At 40.0% G+C, this 19,517-nt stretch overlaps 1 protein-coding gene across 4 annotated transcripts in view; it reads right to left on the reverse strand.

Annotated features, from left to right (window-relative positions):
* Nucleotides 1-19,517, reverse strand: part of SH3YL1 (SH3 and SYLF domain containing 1) — a 120,299-nt gene that overhangs the window by 43,165 nt on the left and 57,617 nt on the right. For all 4 annotated transcript variants that reach the window (XM_054021984.1, XM_054021985.1, XM_054021983.1 and 1 more), the window contains exons 6-9: nucleotides 12,422-12,550; nucleotides 9,959-10,121; nucleotides 9,037-9,109; nucleotides 8,174-8,230 (exon numbers count right to left, since the gene is read on the reverse strand). In XM_054021984.1, coding sequence (XP_053877959.1) covers nucleotides 8,174-8,230; nucleotides 9,037-9,109; nucleotides 9,959-10,121; nucleotides 12,422-12,550 — 422 coding nt within the window. The remainder of the gene's footprint in view (nucleotides 1-8,173; nucleotides 8,231-9,036; nucleotides 9,110-9,958; nucleotides 10,122-12,421; nucleotides 12,551-19,517) is intronic.

Consider the following 19,517-nt stretch of genomic DNA (forward strand, 5'->3'; position numbering starts at 1 on the left):
CGGAGAGAAGGCTTTGGATTCTTCGACCATGGGATGGTGTTCCAAGAAGAAGGAGTGCTAGGCAGAGACGGGCTCCACCTAACGAAGAGAGGGAAGAGCATCTTCGCCAGCAGGCTGGCTAACCTAGTGAGGAGGGCTTTAAACTAGGTTCACCGGGGGAAGGAGACCAAAGCCCTGAGGTAAGTGGGGAAATGGGATCCTGGGAGGAAGCACAAGCAGGAGAGCGCAACAGGGGAGGACTCCTGTCTCATGCTGAGAAAGAGGGACGATCGTTGAGTTATCTTAAGTGCCTATACACAAATGCAAGAAGCCTGGGAAACAAGCAGGGAGAACTGGAAGTCCTGGCACAGTCAGGGAACTATGATGTGATTGGAATAACAGAGACTTGGTGGGATAACTCACATGACTGGAGTACTGTCATGGATGGATATAAACTGTTCAGGAAGGACAGGCAGGGCAGAAAAGGTGGGGGAGTTGCGTTGTATGTAAGAGAGGAGTATGACTGCTCAGAGCTCCGGTATGATACTGCAGAAAAACCTGAGAGTCTCTGGATAAAGTTGAGAAGTGTGAGCAACAAGGGTGATGTCGTGGTTGGAGTCTGCTATAGACCACCAGACCAGGGGGATGAGGTGGACGAGGCTTTCTTCTGGCAACTAGCAGAAGTTGCTAGATCGCAGGCCCTGGTTCTCATGGGAGACTTTAATCACCCTGATATCTGCTGGGAGAGCAATACAGCGGTGCACAGGCAATCCAGGAAATTTTTGGAAAGTGTAGGGGACAATTTTCTGGTGCAAGTGCTGGAGGAACCAACTAGGGGCAAAGCTTTTCTTGACCTGCTGCTCACAAACAGGGAAGAACTAGTAGGGGAAGCAAAAGTGGATGGGAACCTGGGAGGCAGTGACCATGAGATGGTCGAGTTCAGGATCCTGACACAAGGAAGAAAGGAGAGCAGCAGAATACGGACCCTGGACTTCAGAAAAGCAGACTTTGACTCCCTCAGGGAACAGATGGGCAGGATCCCCTGGGAGAATAACATGAAGGGCAAAGGGGTCCAGGAGAGCTGGCTGTATTTTAAAGAATCCTTATTGAGGTTGCAGGAACAAACCATCCCGATGTGTAGAAAGAATAGTAAATATGGCAGGCGACCAGCTTGGCTAAACAGTGAAATCCTTGCTGATCTTAAACGCAAAAAAGAGGCTTATAAGGAGTGGAAGATTGGACAAATGACCAGGGAGGAGTATAAAAATATTGCTCAGGCGTGCAGGAGTGAAATCAGGAAGGCCAAATCACACTTGGAGTTGCAGTTAGCAAGAGATGTTAAGAGTAACAAGAAGGGTTTCTTCAGGTATGTTAGCAACAAGAAGAAAATCAAGGAAAGTGTGGGCCCCTTACTGAATGAGGGAGGCAACCTAGTGACCGAGGATGTGGAAAAAGCTAATGTACTCAATGATTTTTTTGCCTCTGTCTTCACGCACAAGGTCAGCTCCCAGATTGCTGCACTGGGCAGTACAGCATGGGGAGAAGGTGACCAACCCTCTGTGGAGAAAGAAGTGGTTCGGGACTATTTAGAAAAACTGGACGTGCACAAGTCCATGGGGCCGGATGCGCTGCATCCGAGGGTGCTAAAGGAGTTGGCGGGTGAGATTGCAGAGCCATTAGCCATTATTTTTGAAAACTCATGGCGATCGGGGGAGGTCCCAGATGACTGGAAAAAGGCTAATGTAGTGCCCATCTTTAAAAAAGGGAAGAAGGAGGATCCGGGGAACTACAGGCCAGTCAGCCTCACCTCAGTACCTGGAAAAATCATGGAGCAGGTCCTCAAGGAATCAATTATGAAACATTTAGAGGAGAGGAAAGTGATCAGGAACAGTCAGCATGGATTCACGAAGGGGAAGTCGTGCCTGACTAACCTAATTGCCTTCTATGATGAGATAACTGGCTCTGTGGATGAGGGGAAAGCAGTGGATGTGTTATTTCTTGACTTTAGCAAAGCTTTTGATACTGTCTCCCACAGTATTCTTGCCACCAAGTTAAAGAAGTATGGGCTGGATGAATGGACTGTAAGGTGGATAGAAAGCTGGCTAGATCATCGGGCTCAACGGGTAGTGATCAATGGCTCCATGTCTAGTTGGCAGCCGGTTTCAAGTGGAGTGCCCCAAGGGTCGGTCCTGGGGCCGGTTTTGTTTAATATCTTTATTAATGATCTGGAGGATGGTGTGGACTGCACTCTCAGCAAGTTTGCAGATGACACTAAACTAGGAAGCGTGGTAGATACACTAGAGGGTAGGGATCGGATACAGAGGGACCTAGACAAATTAGAGGATTGGGCAGAAAAAAACCTGATGAGGTTCAACAAGGACAAGTGCAGAGTCCTGCACTTAGGACGGAAGAATCCCATGCACTGCTACAGACTAGGGACCGAATGGCTAGGTAGCAGTTCTGCTGAAAAGGACCTAGGGGTCACAGTGGACGAGAAGCTGGATATGAGTCAACAGTGTGCTCTTGTTGCCAAGAAGGCTAACGGCATTTTGGGCTGTATAAGTAGGGGCATTGCCAGCAGATCGAGGAACGTGATCGTTCCCCTTTATTCGACATTGGTGAGGCCTCATCTGGAATACTGTGTCCAGTTTTGGTCCCCACACTACAAGAAGGATGTGGAAAAATTGGAAAGAGTCCAGCGGAGGGCAACAAAAATGATTAGGGGTCTGGAGCACATGACTTATGAGGAGAGGCTGAGAGAACTGGGATTGTTTAGTCTCCAGAAGAGAAGAATGAGGGGGGATTTGATAGCAGCCTTCAACTACCTGAAGGGGGGTTCCAAAGAGGATGGAGCTCGGCTGTTCTCAGTGGTGGCAGATGACAGAACAAGGAGCAATGGTCTCAAGTTGCAGTGGGGGAGGTCCAGGTTGGATATCAGGAAAAACTATTTCACTAGGAGGGTGGTGAAACACTGGAATGCGTTACCTAGGGAGGTGGTGGAGTCTCCTTCCTTGGAGGTTTTTAAGGCCCGGCTTGACAAAGCCCTGGCTGGGATGATTTAGCTGGGAATTGGTCCTGCTTTGAGCAGGGGGTTGGACTAGATGACCTCTTGAGGTCCCTTCCAACTCTGATATTCTATGATTCTATGATTCTATGATGATTTCATAATTTGGAAAATAATCACTTCAGTCTGTCAAGGCAAGAGCCAGTCCTCCCCAAGTAGTCTGAGTTGGAGCACAGAAGTCTGAAAACAACTCCAGCTTCAGATCCCATTCCCTGGTGGTCAGTTCCCTCCTTGTGAGTCAGTCCTCTCAAATTTCAGACCTCAGTGCACTAGTGGGGACACCTGACCATCACCAGCACGAGAACCCCAGTGTGATACAGGTGAGATCCTGCTCTGTTATCCTTTCCCTTGTGTGTTTCTTTCTGTCCCCCACTATATTTCTCCTGTCCTATCTCTTGGCTTTTCGCCAACATCAGCCCTATACATACCTCCTGAGGTTCAGTGCCAGTGATAAAATTAAAGTGGCCTTGTCTTCACTGTGTGTTTAGCTCAGGATCACTCATATGCATTAAAAACAGATTTTTTTAGCTGTAAAGAAAAGCCCTAAGGGAGCTGAAGAAACCCTTCAGATGTTGTTTGTGCAGTTGTAATAAAAAAGCTAGTGTGTGAAGGAAAATTGGAAGCACTGGTAGGTCTCTCATAAGCTCAGGAAGACAGCTGGGGTGTCAAGCTGGAACACAAAGAAACTGAAAAATCTTCTCTCTACAAATCTCTGCTTCTAGTATGGCAAGGAGGCACATATGGATGTTTGGTCAGTTGGCCTACGTGCAATTACAAGATCTCTTTTCTGGTCTTATCTTAATTATCTCCAAAGTACTCCACCCTCATGGGGTGGAATAGGGTGTTAACATTTGAGGATGTGAATCAGAAACACCAAACTTCCCATATTATGCCAAATGCTTCCAAAATGCAAACAAACTAAGGAGGAAGTTAATGGTCTCATCATATGAGCTGTAATTGACCATCATTTTTGTTTCCTAGCTACCTGGTAGAATAAGAGATGCTACTTTATGAGAGGAGGTATAGGCTCTTTTGAAAGATGGCAAACAAGTAGGAAGACAAACAAACCAACAAAAAGGTAATATGTAACATTTTTCAAGAAGAACGTATTTGTTAAAAACTAAAAGATAGCAATTCAAAGCTTCTTTTTGAAAAGTCAGATTAAAATCAATGACTTTTCCCAGTAGATGGAGAACTGGTTTCTGCCAACCACAATAGTATTTGCTAGGACAGAGAATTTCAAAGGACCCTAAGGGAGTTGTATGGCCAAATTCATGAGATTCCTTTGATAATACCAGCCTATTTAGTTAATAATGGTATTACTGTGATGTTTTATGTTCAGGGTTGTAATAATTCCTTGTGATTTACAACAGTTTAAAGAAACAGGCACTAAAATCTGTAATATTTCCCATTTCTGATAACCTTTAAAATCTTCCTTTGGAAACACCATTTACACTTTAGTGTATTAATCTAAGAATTACTCTTAACAGAATTGAGCTGTATAAAAACTCAGTCTGCTCTGCTTGCATATGAATCAAGTATCACAATATCAGTTTAGAGAGACAGGTTTTTAATTTAATATTCTGTCTTGGACTTGAAACAGGTTATATTACTTTACTCATCAAGATAACTCAGAAGGTCTCCATAGTAGATAATTAAAAATGTCTCACACACAAATCAAAGAACTTACATGTTCTTTCATGTAACATAATAGAAGTATAAAATGTTTCAACTCTTCTGTTACTTTTATCTTTTTTTTTTTTTTTTTTTTTTTTGTTGCAATTAATCCCTTCCTACCGATGACAATGGACATACTGTTGCTATATGCTAAGGTACAGTATTCCTGCAATAACGTTTACTATCACATCATAAAATCTAAAACATGGCTTCTAGAGGATTCATTTTCTTTCTACTTCTATGTGTCGTCTACAAATTATTGTAGTTTTCTTCACTGGCAACAAAAGAGATTTATGTTAAATGTTGAAACCATATAATATTACTTAAGGACCTGAATAATATAACAACAGGCCTTAACCCTGCAATGGTGACTGGGTAGCACAGGCCCCTGCTCCCAGTTGGGGTCCTGCTTAAATCAGTCTTGGTACTACACATAAGTACAGGGGTCTGTGCTAAAAGACCACATTGTAGGATCTGGGCCTTAGTCTTAGCAGCAACCAATTTTCTTGTGCCACTTATCTCTTAACTATGAGAATAAGAAATGAGCATTTTAGAGCTAAATGACAGAAAATATCTACAGTTTTCAGAGCTGCATAATACCTATAAGGGTGAAGATATCCCCTTGATGGCAGGACTGCTATCCAAGAAAACTGGCTGCAGAGTAGGGGCTTGTCTACACTGGCAGTTTCTGTGCAGTAAAGCAGCTTTTTGCACTCAAACCGCAGACGTGTACATGCTGCCAAGCCAATTTGTGCACAGAAACTCCTCAGTTGCAGCGCTGCAAAAAAAAAAAACCTACCTCCACGAGAGTCGTAAGGCTATTTGCACAGAGGCTCCAGAGCTCTATTGCCAGTGTAGACACTTGATTGCTTTCTGCACTGTAATTGGCCTCCGAAACTGTCCCATAATGACTCAAGTGACCGCTCTACTCATTGTTTTGAATTCGGCTGCCCTGGAGACATGCGCCCCTCCCCTTTCAAAGCACCATTGTGTGCTGTGCTAATCTGCTATGGAATACAAAGCAAACTATTAATGTAGAATGTTCATGCTGTTGAACATAGAGGCAGAGAGGTGTGTGTGTGTGCGCGTGTGAGAGAGAGAGAGAGAGAGAGAGAGCTGTGCAGAGAGCCCAGGGAGGAGGCAGGGGCTGATGTCGGGGTTTCACCCTCCCCCAGCACTGGTTGCTTCCTGCCGCTGACTGAATTTACAAGACAGCATGCTGACACACTCTCTGTCCCCCAAAACACACTGTATGGAGGGCAGGAGAGAGAGACACACACACTCCCTGCCACACACTCTTCCCTACCACACTTCAGTTGAAAAGCAGCTGGCAATGTAGTAGGATGCCCATGGAACAATGGGATTAGGAAACCTGCATCATGTGACACTGTGCCTGCCCCATGAGGCATTGCAAACCCTTCCCAAAGCACCCTGCGGCCAGTTTCACAGTGGGATAGCTACCACAGTGCACTGCTGCCTTTGCCATTGCAAGGGCTGCTAATGTGGATGCGCTCCAGCGTCACAAGGAGCACAGTGTGGACACGCAACAGTGGTTTAATTCCAGCATTTTAATAAAAGTGGTATAATTTGTGGCACAGAAACTTGCCAGTGTAGACATACCCTAAGACAAAATATCACCTACCCCCAACTCCCTCTCCCCTTCAGAAGAGGCAGAACGAAAGTTCTATTTTAGCAGCCTGACTGTGAAAAATGTTTGTCAAGTCCCAATGTTTCTAAAAAGGTTAGAGAATGCGTGATGTTTCTGTGGGTTTCCAGAAACCAGATATTACAGAAAAAGTTGAATTTTCCTATCTTTTTTCCACCTCTGTCTCTTTCCCTGTGTGCATTTGTCTCATTTGGTCTTCAGTAGTAGGACTGGAGATTGCCAATGAAACCTGACACCTATCTCCTAAATTGAACACTTTTCCCCAACAAGTATATGTATTACTACCAGAAATTACAAGGAATAGCTTTTTCTTTTAAGAAAACTACAAACAGAGAGGGTCCAGGTGAAGGCATAAGGAAGGTGGTTAAAATGAAGATTAAATATTTTTAAGTATTATAAGTTTTAACTTTTTTTCTCTTTTTGTGTGTTTAAAAATGCATCATGTTCATTTATTAATGATTTGTGCACGTGAGATACATATAATTGGGATATTGGTCAGGACCTTGAGGCTAAATTCAATCATACTTAGTGGATGTTGCGAACACCACAACTAATTTGTTTTTAATGTAACTGGATCATTGTGGTTATTTTTACTTGTCCTTTTTTAAACTGAAAACACATTGAAACATTTTGGTGAAAGATTTTAATTTTTGTTAAGCATTGTGCGTGTGAGACAATGTGTATGTTTACGCAGTGTCAAGGTTTGGGGTCTGATCCTAGCACTGACCAACACTTACTGTCTGTATAAAACTTAGTAGTTGACAAGCAGGTAATGTATTTTATAGATCAAAAAGTCTATCCAATTTATTCGAGGAAAATATTATATTTCACTGCCTTGCAAAATAGTTTGTGGACCTTATAAGTGGTTTCAGGGGATCAACACAAACTTGCTTTTTCCATCGGAAGGGTGAGACATTCTTGGGGAAACAAAGTCACATGAGCTTAAACATTCTCTAAGTGAATTTACCACTTTGTCAATAGGGTTCTGCCAGGTGCAGAACAAAGGTTAAACTGTTTAGGCTTCAAAATTAGTTCTAATGATCTGTGATGCCATGCTCTCACAGTACAAACTCCATAAACTACAAGTGGTGCTGGGTGCAACAGAATCATAAATGAGTTAGGCATGAAAATGAGCCAGGCCCTTGTTTTGACCTCAAAAAACTTGACAATCCAGACCACCGCACAAGTGATCTATGTGTTACACCAAAAAGCAGATTTATAATCTCAAACCACTGCATAATCCTATGAAAGGATGTAAATGCAATGGCAAACTAACCTTATGATGGTAATCAGATTTGACCATTGTGGGTGTTTGTTTATATAAAACAGGATTTACACTACTTTGTGCACAGAGGAGAGCGGGTAGACTTGGACACAGGTTGTTATGTCATAGTGATCTCTTTTGCCTCATTAAGGTGGTATCATCAAATATAGTCTGACTATTTATAGGACTGGACATGTATATTGAATGGGGAAAAAGGATTTTTGAAATGTAAGAAGTTAGGCCACAAGGAGACAGAAAGGAAGGTGAGATTCACCTGCTGTCTGAGTATAAAGCCAGGGAACAAGATAAAGGTAGATGTTTATAAAACATTTCTAAAACATAAAAAAACAGAAGGGAATCTTGATTTGTTTAACTCATGGGATGAGTCTGGACAATAAAGACGACAAGGTGATGCCAGCACAGAATTTTTTAAAAAAGTATAATGTTTTCCAAAATATCCCCATGCAGTCTCACACCCATTGCATGTGCCCTTTATAAAATAAATTCAAAGTGTAGTACTTACCCTCAGTGGCATGGTAATTGGGAAGTTCAGGATAAAGTTTGTGTGGATTTTTTACATCTGCAGGAAAATGTAAATAATTAATTTATATAATATATGTTCAGTATCCACAAATTATTGTAGTTAGCCAAGAAGGAGTGGTGGAGAGCAGAAATAGCTATTTACTGAACTAGGACTGAGGGATGGAAATCTTGATTCATCTCTTTCCCAACAGAATAGGAAAGGATCTGCAGGAAAAAAAAAATAGTATCAGCAGGCGTCACATACCCTACTGGCTGCGTGGCAGAAGGAAGACTAAAATAGAGTAAGGAATTAAGACACTATACTAGTGAAAGATTCATCTACCTATTTGAAGAGGATGATGAAAAGAGGCAGCCCATTGGGCCCAGACCAGAAGAGATTAACTTCCTCCTAAAAGTCAGCCGTTTTTACAAGAAAACAGTCCCCTTAAATAGGAAAAAAATCCATCATACAAAGTGGACCATTATGTACCCAATTAATTTTAATGTCCCTTCTGAGCTATTACATACATGACTGTAAAACTGGCACTAATTTCTATATTCAGCTGTCATCTACAATGTGTAGTAATAATACAACCAGCCATTTTGTAGTGTCTGTTTAGTAAACATTTAGAGACTAGATAAACTTACATTAGAAGTTAAAAACCATAAAAATGTCAACCATTATCTTTCATGAATCTATCCCAAAATACTTCCACTTTTTGACAAATCAAGCTGTTATAGAGAAGTTACCAGCTCACACAAGAAAAGGGGATTGAATAGCATAAAAACAACATACTCATAGTATTTCTAATACTCTTCTTTCACATATAGTGACAATTTCATGTTATCAAAACATTTTCATACCTGCTGGTGCAGCACACACAGGTGGCTTACGTGACTGTGGCCTTGACGATGGTTTAACAGGTGGAACATTAGCCTAAAATAAATAATTTAAAAAATAGCAAAATCACACCTCACTAGCAAGTACAGGTTAATATAACTGAAGGCCTGAGGATAATCCAGAAGAAATTAAGAAGAACCCATCAGATATTGCCCCTTGATGTCATTACATTTCAAACTGTAAAACTATAGCCGCATAATAATTCACCACAAAGTTATATGTGTAAATGAAAAATGTTATTGCTTGATGTTTTAACACAAAGGTGGAAAATAAATTATATATATTGTAGTCTCTCTCAGTAGCATCAGCTGTTACGTCTAGAGAGATAATGTTGCCTAGACATTGATAATGTCTTGTCCCATAATTCTCAGCATCTTTTCAGTGATTAAATATGATGGCCCAATCCAAGAGTTGTAATTTTTGATGGGAAACAAAAGGAGCAGATAAACAACTAAAAACCCTGATTTGTTCTAAATATTCTTAAGAATGAACATTTTTCTTGAAGATCAAGCTGCAGCTAAAAAGAATATTTTGAATAAACTTTTCTGATTCTAGTGCGTCAAATACAGATATGCTTCTCTAAGCTGGTTGCCTTCTTGGAAACAATGTAATGAAGAATTATATAATTAGATTGGAGTATGCAAAACTTAAGGTAATAGTAATGTTCTTCTATGGAGGAGGTTCCCATGGCAATACTGAACAGTGCACTTGCGTGAATACAGTATACCCAAAAAAGACACCCTATCCTTCCATCAGTCAGCACTCAACATATCCAATGACTTCAATGTGAGTGCCATCCACACAGCAATATTAGGATTGGATCCAATTTTAGATGAAAGGATTTAGCAACAGAGAGAGCCAATATGGAAAAAAATGTGTGCAAACCTTCCTTTGTTCCCTTGCTGCTTTTCTTGCATTGTTTTTCTGCTCCTCATTTTCATATTGTTCAGTAAAGGAATCCAGAATTTCATGCAGATCTTCTGATTGAGTAAGACGAGGTACATCACCAAATAAAATGGCACTAGCTCGAATATCTTGACCATAAAATCTAGCACAAAAAATTATATCAGTTGCTTTAATCATCATCTCAGCTATACTTCTAGTTTAACCTACAGTTTAAAAGACTCCCTATGTACTGCGCCATTTTAACATATTGTATAAATAACATTTACTTGATTTCTTAAACTGATTACTCATGAAGGAATGGCAGAAGTTGTTCTATGCTCAATATAAATTGAGAACAATAAAGTACAGGGAACAGACTTGTTTCCCTTTATTATTACTTCAGCTTAATTTTCACCAATATTTTGCTGCAGCTCATTTTCTATAGAAAAGCATGGTGGTGTGCAAAAAATGGAAAATCAGGATTTTTTGTGTGCATGCTATCAGATGTCAGCTGCAGGATCACCAGCTGCATTGAAATTCGGCATTAAACAAGAAAAGAGAACAGTGGTTTCACAGAAAACAGTTATAGCTTAAAGGGCTTTTAATGTGGCCTTTTTAATATCAACCACAATAACTCTGGGTAACCATAGAAAACAAGTGGTACCAACTTGCTAAAACTCTTGCTATATTGTGATTACAGATTTTATTTATTTATTTAAAGAGTCCTTTCGTATTAGAGCAAGAAGGGAAACTGGACTCTTGGTAATGTTCAACAGTATCCATTTTCACAAATATGCCATAAATATTTCAGTGGATGTGTTATTTGTTTCTAAGCACATACAATTAGCTACTCACTGAGTGGCCTAATTCACAGACTTAGACTCCTTGAGTGGCCTAGTTCACAGGGTACACGAACCTTTAGGACCCACCCACCAGCATGGTCTGCTGTGTGTGCATCTTGCTTTCTGGCCTTGCCTAGGCTGTACAATCTTCCATATCTTCTACATGTACTCACATAAGGGCCTGTCAAAACCAAGCTTTTAATAAATATGAATTAATGCCTTTGCTACTGCTCAGCTTAAAATTGGTACAATACATTTGAGATTTTTAAAAACCTTTACTCTTATAAACAGCAATACTAGGATGGGAGATTTTCAGAAAAAGGAGACATATTCAATTACAAATTTTAATTGTCTCCAACTCAGACTGGTTTTATTTTAATGTAATTTTCAATTAAGTGGTCTGACTCAAACAAGATTTCAAACCTTTCAGAATACAGCATGGAAAACCTCATTTCTTTGCATTTTAGTGTATCAATTTTGACAGTTTTGATATCTATGGGTAAAACAAAACAAAACAAAACAAAAAAAGTAAGAAGCAGCTCTTGAACATCTTTAGTTGGGCTCTAAACCACAATCCCTAATTTATTTTTTAAAAGGACATTGAACCAGATATCTGCCATTCCCTGCCAAATCTAATACCTCAGAAGTTCAAAAACTTGTTTTAATGAAAAAAAGACATAAATAACTCACATCGGAAATAAATTTTTGGCATGGTGAATTGGAATAAATGTTCATATGGAGACAATATAATTCTAATACTCAAATTCCACCATTAATGCTTTTGGAGATACCATGGGCCAAATTTTGCATTGGATAATCACCTGCAATTTCTACTGAAATCATTCCAAGGAAAGAATTTGTTCCACTATACCGGGGGGGGGGGGGGGGGGGCAACCTGTGGCCCATCAGGGTAATCTGATTGCAGGCAGCGAGACATTTTGCTGATGTTGACCATTGGCAGGCACAGTCCCACACAGCTCCCAGTGGCCGCGGTGCACCATTCCTGGTCAATGGGAGCTGCGGGAAGTGGCGGGCCAGCGCAATCAGATTACTCTGATGGGCCGCACGTGGCTCGCAGGCAGCAGGTTACCCGCCACTGCACTATACCAATATATATCAAATATTCACCTTTCTATTAACCCTGTAAATACAGTAGACATTTTAAGTATCTGAACAATGAATTACCTTACCCTGATTTGTCTATAAATTAGGGCACTGGTTGTGAACACAACACAACCAAAAGTATTACATCAGAGCATATCAATTCTACAAAGTTCACTATAAGATTTATTTTCAATATTTTCCTAAAGATCCATCCCACTAAAATTCCAGTGTAACCCATTGGATGATACAGTACAAAATATGGAAGAAACACACATGAACAAAATAGATTAAATCTCAGGAAAAATTTCGTAACTGTAAGAACAGTAGGACAATGGAACAGACTGCCTCGGGAGGTTGTGGAAGCTTCTTCACTGGAGGTTTTCACAAGGAGGCTGCATAGCCATCTGTCTTGGACAATTTAGACACAACAAATCCCCCATCTTGGCAGGCAATTAGACTAGATGACCCTTGTGATCCCTTCTAACGCTATGATTCTATGATTTTGAAACGGACTTACTTGCGATTAGTTTCTTTCCTTTCAATTAAACATGTTCCTTCTAAAGATACCCCTGCAAACAACCCTCGCGATTTGCAGTATGTATAGACAGCAGCCGAGCTTCGTACGGCAACATCACCTTCTAAATTTCTGCAAAAAAGAAAAAGGTTTGCATGGCTCTTATCAACATGCTATTGTAACATGAACAGCAATTGACAATTGCTCATTCTAAATTTTACAATTCGCTGGCACGATGATCAAATTATTTCTGACAATCTGCATTACTTATTGTCCGATTACTTTGCTTCTTTTTTTGCTACAACTGAACAAATGCATTCCTTGCTTATTTTCCACATCTGGATTTTGAGACGGAGTAAAAAGTAAAAGTGCACTATGGGTGAGAAGTACCATGCGTAGGGAAATAAAACAGTAATTAAATTATCCAGTCACTTAGACAATGAAATAAAGAGCCATTTTGGAAATGTGATAAAATTGTACAGAAAGATGGCCATTTTCTTTTTAAAAATATAGATTTGCATATTTAAGCTGCAGCCACATGTTCACCTGTAATTTAAGTATTTTTTACCTATAGGTTGTAAATAGCCTTTACTTCATGTCTATCTGTTCCTTTTCCCTCTGATCAATCCTATTATTTCCATTGAAGATTTAAAAAAAAAAAAGTATGCCAATGCAATATAAATTTAAATTGATGTGTTTTTAAAATATTGTCAGACAACTCAATGCCTTATACTACTTCTATTTTAAAGCTAAAATAGCTATTTTCCATATATACATTGTTTGAACTGCAGTTTTCTAGAACACTGATCTTTAGACTGTTGGCATACAACATTGATATCAATTTTCTTTTGCTATGCTGGGAAGCAGAGCAGTAAGCAGGAATTTTGCTTTGCAAGGGAGTACATAGATACATAGGAATGCCATACTGTCTCTGGTCCAAGGTCCATCTAATCCAGTATCCTGTCTCCAGCAGTGGCCAGTACCAGATGCTTCAGCGGAAGGTGTAAGAACCCTGCAACAGGCAAATCTGGAATAATATGCCCCCCAAATTAGGTCTCAACTGAGTCTCTAATATTTAAAAATCACTTAAGCCCTGAGGCATGAGGTTTAACATCTCTTCCCCAAAATCTGCTAACATTAATGAGGCGACTCTGGATATTCTTGATATCCATTAAAAATATCCAATTCTTTTTTAATTGGATTAAGTTTTTGACTTGAACAACTTTGTAAAGCCATGATTTCCACAGTTTAATTACATGTTAATGTATGAAAAAAAACTTACCAGTTTTGAATTTCTCACCTTTTAATTTTATTGAATATCCCTTTGTTTTTGTGTAATCAGACAAGTTAAACAAAAAATCCTGCTCTATCTTCTCTCTACCATTCATTATTTTATATACTTCTACTATGTTCCCTCTTATTCACCTCCTTTCTAAGGTAAGCAAACCAGTGTTTTAAGTCTCTCTTCCTATAAGAGCTCTTTTTATGCCCTTGATCATTCTTGTTGCTCTTTTCTGAACCCCTCTAGTTCTGTAGTATCCTTTTTGAGCTGGGGTGATCAGTACGGTAAACAGTATTTCAGGTGACATGGCATTAGAATATTCTCTGTATTATTCATCATCCCATTCCCCATACGACCAAGCATCTTGTTTGCTTTTCAGACCACAGCTGCACATTAAGCAGAGGTCTTCACTGAGCTGTCAACAATGATGTTCCTTTCCTGGATTGATACAGTAAATTCAGAACTCTGTTAATGTGTATGGGTAGTTTAGATTTTCTCTTCAATATTTATTACATTATTTATTATTTGTATTATTGTAGCACTTAGCAGCCCCAGTCATGGACCAGGAGCCCACTGTACAAGGCCCTGTATAAGCAGAACAAAAAGATCCCTGCCCCAAGAGGTTTACAATCTATGCGTAAGACAAGAGACAACAGGTGGATACAAACAAATGGACAGAGGACTACAAGGAGACAAAACAACATTGGTCAGCATGAGACAGGGTTGCAGTCTCATTTGTTTGTACAAACTTTAGCTATTTGCTCTTTGAAATCCATTTTGGCCTTCCAATTTCCCCATGTATTTACTGCCTGCTATAATTTATGCTCCTGTATATTAACTTTACTAGGATCAGATTTCCAGATTTTGAAGGATTTCTGTTTGAAGAGATTCTCAAACCTTGCAATGAAGTCACATTAGTTTAAACTCCTTGCCTTACACTGTCTTTTAGTTCAACAGCATGCATGTCTTCTGAGTGCTTGTCTTCACTTTAGAGTTAGCTCAGGGTATAGCTCAAGTTTCCCCCCCAACATGACTCTCATCCACACAAAAACATCTCTAGCTCAAGTTAGGTGGTGGTTTAAACTTGAGCTAGCTGCTCTGTCAGGGGGTGAGGGTTGAAGCTCACATGCTGCTCAAGCTAGTAACACAATGGCAATGCAGCAGCTGAAGTCACAACAACTCATCAGGTGTTAGTCCATTCCCTCTGCTAATCTAGTCATTTTGTGTAGCTAAAGTGTGTTGTTTCAGAAGGCAAATCTACAAGTGTGGGGGCATGTAAAGTACAGACACTAACACCCAGCTAGCACGGGTATAAATATCAGTGTTGATGGCGAGGCATGACTTACGCAGGTAGAGCAGAGTGTCCTACACATGTAAATACCCAGGATATATATGTCCATGCAGTGCCTCTCATGTCTACACTGCTCTTTTTGTTGGTGAAACAGCAGGGAAAGGAGGAACTCAGGTAAACAAACTTGATCTAACTGTTGTAGTGAAGATAAGCTGAGACTCTTATTGTGTTTTTAGTACCATCCATGCCACCTCTAGGAACTTGACTTTCTTTACTTTTAGGTTTAGGGCCTTTTTGACTAACATTCGCATTTCATTTCAATCTCCCTGTGATAGGTTGGGTCAGAGAAACCGCCTTGGGACTGACACCTGATGTGCTGGGACTACCACTGAGCCCGTTTTCCCTGGCAACTTGGGACTTCAGTACCCTGTCTTGTTCAGCCAGACATGCTTGCCTGCTGCAAACACAGATCCAAGCCTGAACCATGTCCCCTACAAGCTGCAGGCTTACCTGAAAACAGCTTAAGAAGTGCTCCTGTCTCCAGCACCCAGATACCCAACTCCCAATGGGGTTCAAACCCCAAATAAATCTGTTTTACTCTGTATAAAGCTTATACAGGGTAAACTCATAAATTGTCCGCCCTCTATAACACTGATAGAGAGACGTGCACAGTTGTTTGCTCCCCCAGGAATTAATTACTTACTCTGGGTCAATTAATAAGCAAAAAGTGATTTTATAAAAAGTAGGATTTAAGTGGTTCCAAGTAACAACAGACAGAACAAAGTAAGTTACCAAGCAAAATAAAACAAAAACACGCAAGTCTAAGTCGAATACATTAAGAAACTGATTTCAGATAAAATCTCACTCTCAAAGATGTTCCAATAAGCATCTTTCACAGACTAGACTCCTTTCTAGTCTGGGCCCAATCCTTTCCCCTGGTACAGTCCTTGTTCCAGCTCAGGTGATAGCTAGGGGATTTCTCATGATTGCAGCCCCTTTGTTCTGTTCCACTCCCTATATAGCTTTGGCACAAGTCGGGAATCTTTTGTCTCTCTGGGTCCCCACCCCTCCTTCTAAATGGAAAAGAACCTGATTTAAGATGGATTGCAGTACCAAGTGACATGGTCACATGTCCTGGGAGACCCCAAACCTTCATTCTTCCTGGCCTGACTCACAGAAAGGCTTGCAAGTAAACAGAGCTATTTACAACCAATTGTCCTAGTTGATGGGAGCCATCAGGATTCCAAACCACCATTAATGGCCCACACTTTGCATAATTACAATAGGACCTCAGAGTTATATTTCATATTTCTAGTTTCAGATACAAGAATGATGCATTGATACAAATTGGATGCCCACACTCAGTAGATTATAAGCTTTGTAATGATTCCTTACAACAGATCTTTTGCATGAAGCATATTCCATTTACATTATACAGTATTCACACCCAGTAGCATATTTTCAAAAATCATATGGAATGAAACATCACACTTTGGATGCTGAACCTAATTTTGTCATGGTCATTATAGCTCAGTGGCTCAGCTAATGTCACTTCTTGAATTAGCTCCTGTGTATTACTTACGATTAAGTCAAAAATTGCTCCTCTTGCATGTTCGACTAAAGCGTTCAGACTTTTCTCTCAACTTTGTCCTGTTGTGTCATTTTATATGGGGATCATTGAAAATCCTCCATTACCATACTTTTGTTAGATTTTGGCTGTCTCATTGATCTTACTCAACATTCTGCACACTCAATTTCATTCTTGGTCCCAAAACTGGTAGTATAGCTCTATTAATATACACAATCTTTCATTTTGGGATTTGTATCCATTCTACTGGGTGGTTCTCTCCATTCAGAATTTTCATCTGGCTAAATTAAATGGAATCCTTTAGAAACAGTGCTACTATCCTACCTCTACAGCCTAGTCTATCTTTCCAGTATAGTTTGTAATCAGGTATTATTGTATTCCATTGTTTTATTGTTTGTTTTTGTCATTTCACCAAGGATCAATAATGTCTATTACATAAAGGTCCTAATACATTGCAAGGCATTCTAATTCACCTATTTCTGATTTTAAACTTTTTTAATTTGTATATTGTAGATGCCTTTGTGTTACAGAATAAAAAGAGTAATTCCAAAGAATCTCTCCACTGAAGCAAATATAGCCTATGTCAAGGCATTAAATGGGCAGATAATAGCAGTGCCAATCCAAAGAATTAAAAAATCATAAAATTTAAGTCTAGCTTTCCCACAAATGAATTTAGCTTAAAATATCATGAGACTTTACAAGTTATGATTTGGGGGTCTTTTTATTTGCCTTCTGGTTTTTAAGCCCTCAGAGTTCATGATTTCGAGCTTTTCTTTGCAACCATGAGGGCTATTTTGTCTTTAAAATGAAGGGCAAAATTCTCATGTATACATGATTCCAGGAGCAGGAACCTTATGATTCCCCCCACCCCGCAGAAAATATTATGAGACTTGTGTTAAAACCCTTGGAAACACTGTAATACATTTTAGAAACACACAGAAAAAAACAAAAACCCTTGCTAACCACTCCCAGCTTCTGGCAAACAGAGGCTAGAGACACTCAGAGCATGGTGTTGCATCCCTGCCCATCCAGGCTAACACCTATTGATGGACCTATCCTCCATTAACTTATCTATTTTTTTTTCGACAATGTTGTGTGACGAAGTACTTCCTTTTGTTTGTTTTAAACCTCCTACCAATTTCATTTAGTGACCCCTAGTTCTTGTGTTATGTGAAGGAGTAAATAACATTTCCTTATTCACTTTCTCTACACCAGTCAAGATTTTATATGCGTTTATCATATCCCCCCCCCCTCGTCATTTCTTTTCCAAGCTGAAAAATCCAAGTCCTTTTAATCTCTGCTCATACAGAAGCTGTTCCATGACCCTAAACATTTTTGTTGCCCTTCTCTGCACCTTTTCCAATTCCAATATATCTTTTTTGAGATGAGGTGACGACATCTGCATGCAGTATTCAAGATGTGGGCGTACCATGAATTTATATAGAGGCATTATGATATTTTTTGTCTGATTACACTGGTCTACAATTTTTGAGAAGTCGTCTGCTTCAGAGATAAAATGTGCTATTTATTATGTATTTTGACGTGCTGAATTCAAATACGACAATTAAAACAACTGATTGGCTACTGTTTCTAAGATATTTAAGTTTTTACATTTTATGTCTATGTATATTGTGTAAATAGTAGAGTTTTAACCATAAATTGTAAACCTAGGTCTTTTCATGTGTTTATGGTTGCTTCACATGATAATATTTCACCTGCCCTGTTTATGTAACACTTCAAAAATCTGCAAAAGGGTTATATAAATAAAATTTATTATGAAACAAAAGGCAAACAACTATTCTGTACATAGTTTAGTCCTATTCAGTGTCTACTCGGCGCTTCTTGGCTTGTCTCTTGTATTCATTAAATGGAGCATCTCTTGTCACTGTCTAGCAATAGTCTGTAAGCCTTGATGGGCTCTATTTGCCCTGATAGCGTTTCTCCATTGTTGCAATGTCCTGGTGAAATCGCTTGCCGTGCTCGTTGCTCACTGCTCCGCAGTTCGGTGGAAAAAAATCTAGATGAGAGTGCAAAAAGTGTATCTTTAGTGACATGTTGCAACCAAGGCTTTTGTATGCCTTGAGGACGTTTTCCACCAACAACCTGTAGTTGTCTGTCTTGTTGTTTCCGAGAAAATTTACTGCCACTAACTGGAAAGCTTTCCATGCCGTCTTTTCCTTGCCACGCAGTGCATGGTCAAATGCATTATCTCGAAGAAGTTCACGAATCTGAGGACCAACAAAGACACCTTCCTTTATCTTAGCTTCACTTAACCTTGGAAATTTTCCACGGAGGTACTTGAAAGCTGCTTGTGTTTTGTCAATGGCCTTGACAAAGTTCTTCATCAGATCCAGCTTGATGTGTAAGGGTGGTAACAAAATCTTCCTTGATTCAACAAGTGGTGGATGCGGAACACTTTTCCTCCCAGGCTCCAATGACTGTCAGAGTGGCCAATCTTTCTTGATGTAGTGGGAATCTCTTGCATGACTATCCCATTCGCAGAGAAAACAGCAGTACTTTGTGTATCCAGTCTGCAGACCAAGCAAGAGAGCAACAACCTTCAAATCGCCACAAAGCTGCCACTGATGTTGGTCATAGTTTATGCACCTCAAAAGTTGTTTCATGCTGTCATAGGTTTCCTTCATATGGACTGCATGACCAACTGGAATTGATGCCAAACATTGCCATTATGCAGTAAAACAGCTTTAAGACTCGTCTTCGATGAATCAATGAACAGTCTCCACTCATCTGGATCGTGAACGATGTTGAGGGCTGCCATCACACCATCGATGTTGTTGCAGGCTACAAGATCACCTTCCATGAAAAAGAATGGGACAAGATCCTTTTGACGGTCACAGAACATGGAAACCCTAACATCACCTGCCAGGAGATTCCACTGCTGTAGTCTGGAGCCCAACAACTCTGCCTTACTCTTGGG

This window comes from Malaclemys terrapin, chromosome 3 (genome assembly GCF_027887155.1).
Source record: "Malaclemys terrapin pileata isolate rMalTer1 chromosome 3, rMalTer1.hap1, whole genome shotgun sequence".
Taxonomy (NCBI): domain Eukaryota; kingdom Metazoa; phylum Chordata; order Testudines; family Emydidae; genus Malaclemys; species Malaclemys terrapin.